Source organism: Gymnodraco acuticeps, unplaced genomic scaffold, assembly GCF_902827175.1.
Source record: "Gymnodraco acuticeps unplaced genomic scaffold, fGymAcu1.1, whole genome shotgun sequence".
Taxonomy (NCBI): domain Eukaryota; kingdom Metazoa; phylum Chordata; class Actinopteri; order Perciformes; family Bathydraconidae; genus Gymnodraco; species Gymnodraco acuticeps.
The window spans coordinates 382,062-387,565 of record NW_022990011.1 but is presented as its reverse complement, the minus strand read 5'-3'; the positions used below and the strand labels follow the sequence as shown (position 1 = coordinate 387,565).

Sequence of the window (5,504 nt, the reverse complement as noted above, 5' to 3'; positions counted from 1 at the left end):
TTTCTCAGGCTTAAAATTCTGCAATGTTGACTGTGTGATCAGATGTCTGTGTGTGATTTGTGTTAAATGTAGCACTCTCTGTACAATACCGTTTTCCGTTTCAAGCAATTATTTAATATATTTGTTAAATCAAAAGTGTCTTAACATGTCTTCTGAATCGCAATTTTATAAATAAATCTTGTATTCAATTATATACCGTGTAGTGGACAAACGGTTTTATAATCTGAGTCCCTCCAGTTTAAAGAAACAGCAAAAAAAGTGTTTAATTTTCGATAGGTCGGTAAAGTGTTGGCAACACGTGTCTGCTAGTTCTTTCTAGTTCTTATTATATATCCATGGTTCTTCCTCGCTCCCCTCGGCTCTATACTGCCCTCTAGTGTGGGAGTGTATTAGTGCAAGTTATAATGAAAAACTACCTGGTTGAGCATTTTTTGCAGTCTGTTAATATTATGTTAAGGTTAGATTGAGAGGCTGAAAAATTATTTGAACTTTATATAATTTCCCCAAAGACCCACAATGGTGTGGAGGCTTTGTAAACCTGACTTGAGTTGTTCTAATTAAAATAGATTTACAGGTGACCACAGCAGCTTACACTTACGAGCGGTCTACAACTCTGTAAAACATATTCATGATCAAGGTTAGATTCCTTTCCCAGGTGGAAAAATCCGAGCCTACAGATCTCCCTCCACGATCTTTCTGGCTCTTACGTTCCTTCTGGGTGATTATTCAACGAGACTGTGGAACACCCTGTCTCAGAAACTTCAGCTAGCTAATTCATTATCACATTTTCCTCATAAACACACTTTAATGGACTTGCCTTTATATGTTTCCATCTTATGTTCTTGGGTTGCTTGTTGTTTTCTTTCAATATCTCATATATTTATGCCCTTTTTTATACTTTACTGTTTTTCTTTTTATGCCTTTCACTTTGGAAAATCTGCTTTTAGATGCTTGCCATATAAATAAAGACATTATTATTACCATCATCATAAAATGTAAAGCTGTGGAAGTAAAAGCTTGGCTTTATTCCTGGTGCCCAGAGTAACTGCAACACATTCTGGAAATGTTCTGCTTTACAAATCTCTTCATCTCCTCCCTATAAACAACCATATGCATTTTACAGATGTAATGCTACTTACTGGGACATCATTACCATGACTGCTTTTGAGGAGATGGAGTGACCTCCCTAGAATAAGTTATTAACCTAGTTGGTGATTTGGGAATCACAATGCAACTATTTTTTTTAGCTTGCAAGTAATTTTTTCTTCAACAACCTTTTAAAATGTGTCTGTATGCTACCTTATGTTGATAAAAAATGCTTTGCTTTGCACAAACTGCAAAACTGGCACCTAAGGGCCCGATGCGTTTAAAACCTCTTCAGTTGCGAGTCTGAGAGTGAAACCTGTTCGAATCTGATCTGAATATCAACGAATCGTAACCAAGGTGACATCCAGGCTTTTCCTTAGCTCTTGACAAACTGTTTAACCTTCAAGCCATAAAGAAATGTTCAATAACATAATTTACTGCGATGGTTGAAACAAAAAACCCCGAGAGGATACATGTAAGTGCACATGGAATGTTCTTTTTATCATTTTTCAAAACATATACAACTATTTGAGACAAAAGAAAAAAATTATAAACAGAATTGACCTGCAGTTTGCATCCATTTTCAAAATGTTACATAAATAAAACTCATATTTATAAATATCTCTTTTTATAAACATATAAATATTTTTTTAAACATAAATACATTTATGCAGGGGAAGATGAAGTACATAAATGTACAGCAGCAGCGCAGCGGCAACATTATACAGCTTTGCGGTTTGTAGTTTTTACACCATTGTCCGCTATCTTGTAGTATGCATCTGTCGACCATTTGTATGGTATACACATATTTATATATGTATATATACCTGCATATTCATTATATATATATATATATTTATATGAGGGTTTTGTAGCATTGTTATCTCAGTCTTTGTTTATGCTGGTCGTGTTGACTTTCGTACCGAAAATCTGTCACTTCGTGAGTTTTTCTTTTTTTCTCCCTCAGGTGAGAACAAAATGAATCTTTGCTGTCCAACCCATCGTCCAGAGATCTGAGGAATGAGAAGAAACAGCATGATTAAGATTAGACTGAAACAACTGTATTCACACCCTTAATCTATTTAGTCATTTAGCTCATCATTCTGTGTGATGTACTTGTACTTGATGAACTTTTATGCTAAGATAAAGTGTGGCCTTGACTATTATCCTCAATGAACCCATACTAGCACATACTTCCACATTCACAATACACCATAACCCACGGGAGGAAAAAGGAGTGTCAGCTAATAAAAAAAACACACACACACACACTTAGGTTAGTCACAAAATCACACTCCCCGATCATGATTTCACAGTTTGCCACAACCACGGAAAAGGCTTCAAGCCTCAGGACTAATTGTGCGTCACCTAGCCTCCTCATTACTTTATTCACCACCACAGCCCCTTTGTTGTTTTTGTTAAAATCACTTTGGTAAAAGGAACGGGCTTCCAGGAAAGATCCTGTCCACCGCAGGGTGCCGTGTGTTTATAATGTGTGTGCGTTAGCCTGTCTGCATCCCCCTTTCCCTCCTCCAGCTCTCCCTACTTTTTTTCTGAAACGTGACACATTTAACTTGTTTTCTAGACGAAGCAGATGGGATTATTCATGATGATGTGCGGAAATACAAGAATGGAATCCTGCCAACTGTTGTGTTTCCCATGCATCAGTTTACATTGGTTCAAGTGGACTTTCCTGCTGTCTAAATGGGGTTCATGTCTGAGGAGGGAACACTGCGAGAGGTCGAGGTTTGATAGTAGTATCAAATGGGAGTTATCGCTCTCAATATCCAAGCATGAACTTTTCAGGCTGGCAGCTGAGGTTAATGGCAGTACAAACAGAAAATGTGATTTCATACATCACGATGACCTTTGAACCAGACTGAATTCATCACAGAGAGCAACCACGCAGAGCACAACTCTCCTCTTAGTCTAGATCCTTCATATTGCTGTCACTCAGACTTCATGAACTGTGAATGCAAAGCACACACTGTCCCAAGACGACCGTTAAACAAATGTGACTCTAACATCTTATCTTTATTTGTTACGGCTTTCTTTCTAGCTTGATTTCTCTCCGCTCACTCCTTCCTCCCCCCTCCCTTCCTTCCTCTCCTCTGTCCTTTTTGCAGCTACACAAAACCCAATAAGACCTTTGATGAAACAGAAAGCGTCCCATCTGCTACTGAAACAGAGTCCTTAGATGACCATTGATATAATAAAAAAAAAAAAAAAAGGCTTTCATTCTCTCTGACTTCTTATTATCATCCATTCTTTCTTCCTACTGTCCCCCTATCCGTTTGCATGAATCCATTTTATTGGCTCTTTATTGATTTTGTTCTCCTCCTTCTTGTCTCTCTTTTCCATTACTTGTTTCAGTTTTTACACATTATTTCTTGCTTTTGGTCTTCATGGTTCTTTTAACACGTCAAAATGTCAGGTTTCTAAGTGTGAAGTGGGACCATGGCCATGAAGAGAACTCACCATCACAGCGCTGCTCCAACCCTAGCAGCCCATGCCGCTGATGGTTCCTATCCTGTCCATCTTGTGTCCGAAGCAGCCACTTCGAGTCGTGGAGCCCCCTTTCTTGTTTCCTGACTTGTGTCTCCTCGGTGCGGGTTGATCATTAAGGAGACGAGCCCACATCCCTCTGGCCCGGGTATCCATGCGTAAATCTCCAAGTAACCGTATCCGAGAGCGCACAGCGTCTAGCCGCCTCTCCCTCTCCTCCGACTCCAGAAACTCCGCCAGCTCCTCGCCCAGCAAACTTCTAAGAGACTGAAACGCAGATAGGGAAAATAAATAAACGATATCTCCACGAGGCAAATACTTTGCGCAGAAAGATACGCTTTGAATGAAATTGAACTACATGCCTACTCGATTTCAAAATGTGAAGAAACCTGACCGTTGTGCTTACGCTAAGCTCTTTCAAACACCAAGTGTATTGGCCAAGATTGAAACATGAAATATGTTTGGCCAGTTTATACGCGCGGAACTATAGGATTAATAGGATGGATAGAGGTCTTGAAACATGCTGCAGCTAACTCAATCTTCAAACGATACTTTTAATTTTTTAATTTCCCGCAAAGGTTCGTCTGTAGGCTATACTTTCACTTTTATGTGACAGTTCACCTCTGGACCTTGTTCTTCAGTGGAGAGTGATAATACAGGTGCCTGTAGCCCACATGGTGTGATCGCAGGCTCACATCAGATCATCCATCAGTCCTAAATTCTGGCCATCTAAGCTTATAACTCAAATGTATACATGAATTAAAAATACAAGCGCAATGTTTCGATGATGTTCTACGGGTAGCTACTGTTCTATTTTAGATTTGCCAAACAATTAGATAACATTCATTCGACGTTACAAACGAATACCAATATGATATTAAGTAGCCTCTTATATTGCTTTAATATCAATTTTCAAATGTGAAGGTTTTCTTCGAGTTAGAAATCATTGAATATAACATGAAGTTTCTTTGTATATAATATGGCGATAAAAGAAACACATTTTCATTCAGGGTGTGGAAAAAATGCCCTCGCTCAATTGCTAAGCATGACTGAAATTATGAAATATGATGCGTAAAATAGCAGTCTTGAGCGTCTGGACCACAGAACATCTGTTCATCCTGAAACAACATTCAACTCCCAACGAAGCAATTATTATTATTATTTGTGAAGCAAATAAACTGCCTTAGTTCTCAGTAATAATTTAAGTGAGTTAATCTTACCTTTTGCTGCGTCTGAGATACAGGTTTTGCCCCCGTCCTCACTGAAAGCAGGGTGACCATAAGTCCACACGCTACCAAATACGACAAGTTCATTTTGACAAGTCTGTATTCTTTAGGGTTTCCTCTGCGCTGAAGATCTGAGAGCTGGACGGTAGCAGCAGCCAATCAGCTGTTAAACATAAGAGGCTTCAGTCCGCCTTTCACTCCAAAGCTCCTCAAGTGCTTCTCTAACCCTGTGTAGTAGTCCTCACCGCTTTATAGCCAGCCCGTGGTGATGTCATGATAACCTGCGTAATGGTCCTCCTTCCTTGCCAACTCCCTTGTTCCCTACCTGCCTCTTAGCACTTCATGCCAAGGATTAATTAAATGATATAAGCTTCGGTCATCGGGGCTTTGGGGGGGGGGGGGGGGGGGGGGGGGGGGGGGGGGGAAATAGGCTATGAGCTATCAAAATGCTCTTTAAAAAAAACTTTAGACATCTGACTTAGATGCATCGTTTGAAGGTGGTTTCAAAGAGTGCGCGTCAGGACCTGAATATCAACTTTGGCAGATAAATCACTTCTAGCATTTAACCATATATTTATATATATATATAGGCCTAGTCTACTGTGTCAGTATGAATGACATTATGTTTATTTACAGAAGAGCCATACATTTAAATTCTTCAAATTAAATGATTTATCACTTTTTCAT

General features: G+C 39.3%; 1 protein-coding gene across 1 annotated transcript; it reads right to left on the bottom strand.

Moving 5' to 3' along the window:
- Nucleotides 1-1,624: 1,624 nt before the first annotated feature.
- Nucleotides 1,625-5,031, bottom strand: nppc (natriuretic peptide C). Its single transcript, XM_034213209.1, has 3 exons — nt 4,812-5,031; nt 3,565-3,858; nt 1,625-2,099 (listed from the first exon to the last, which is right to left on the bottom strand). The coding sequence occupies exons 1-2, from the start codon at nt 4,902-4,904 to the stop codon at nt 3,586-3,588; spliced, it is 366 nt and encodes a 121-aa protein (XP_034069100.1). The 5' UTR covers nt 4,905-5,031; the 3' UTR covers nt 1,625-2,099; nt 3,565-3,585.
- Nucleotides 5,032-5,504: the final 473 nt, after the last annotated feature.

Coding starts and splice junctions, on each gene's coding strand:
- nppc (XM_034213209.1), bottom strand. CDS start 4,904: ATGAACTTGTCGTATTTGGTAGCGTGTGGACTTATGGTCACCCTGCTT. Junction 3,859..4,811: donor TATCTCAGACGCAGCAAAAG/GTAAGATTAACT, acceptor TCTGCGTTTCAG/TCTCTTAGAAGTTTGCTGGG.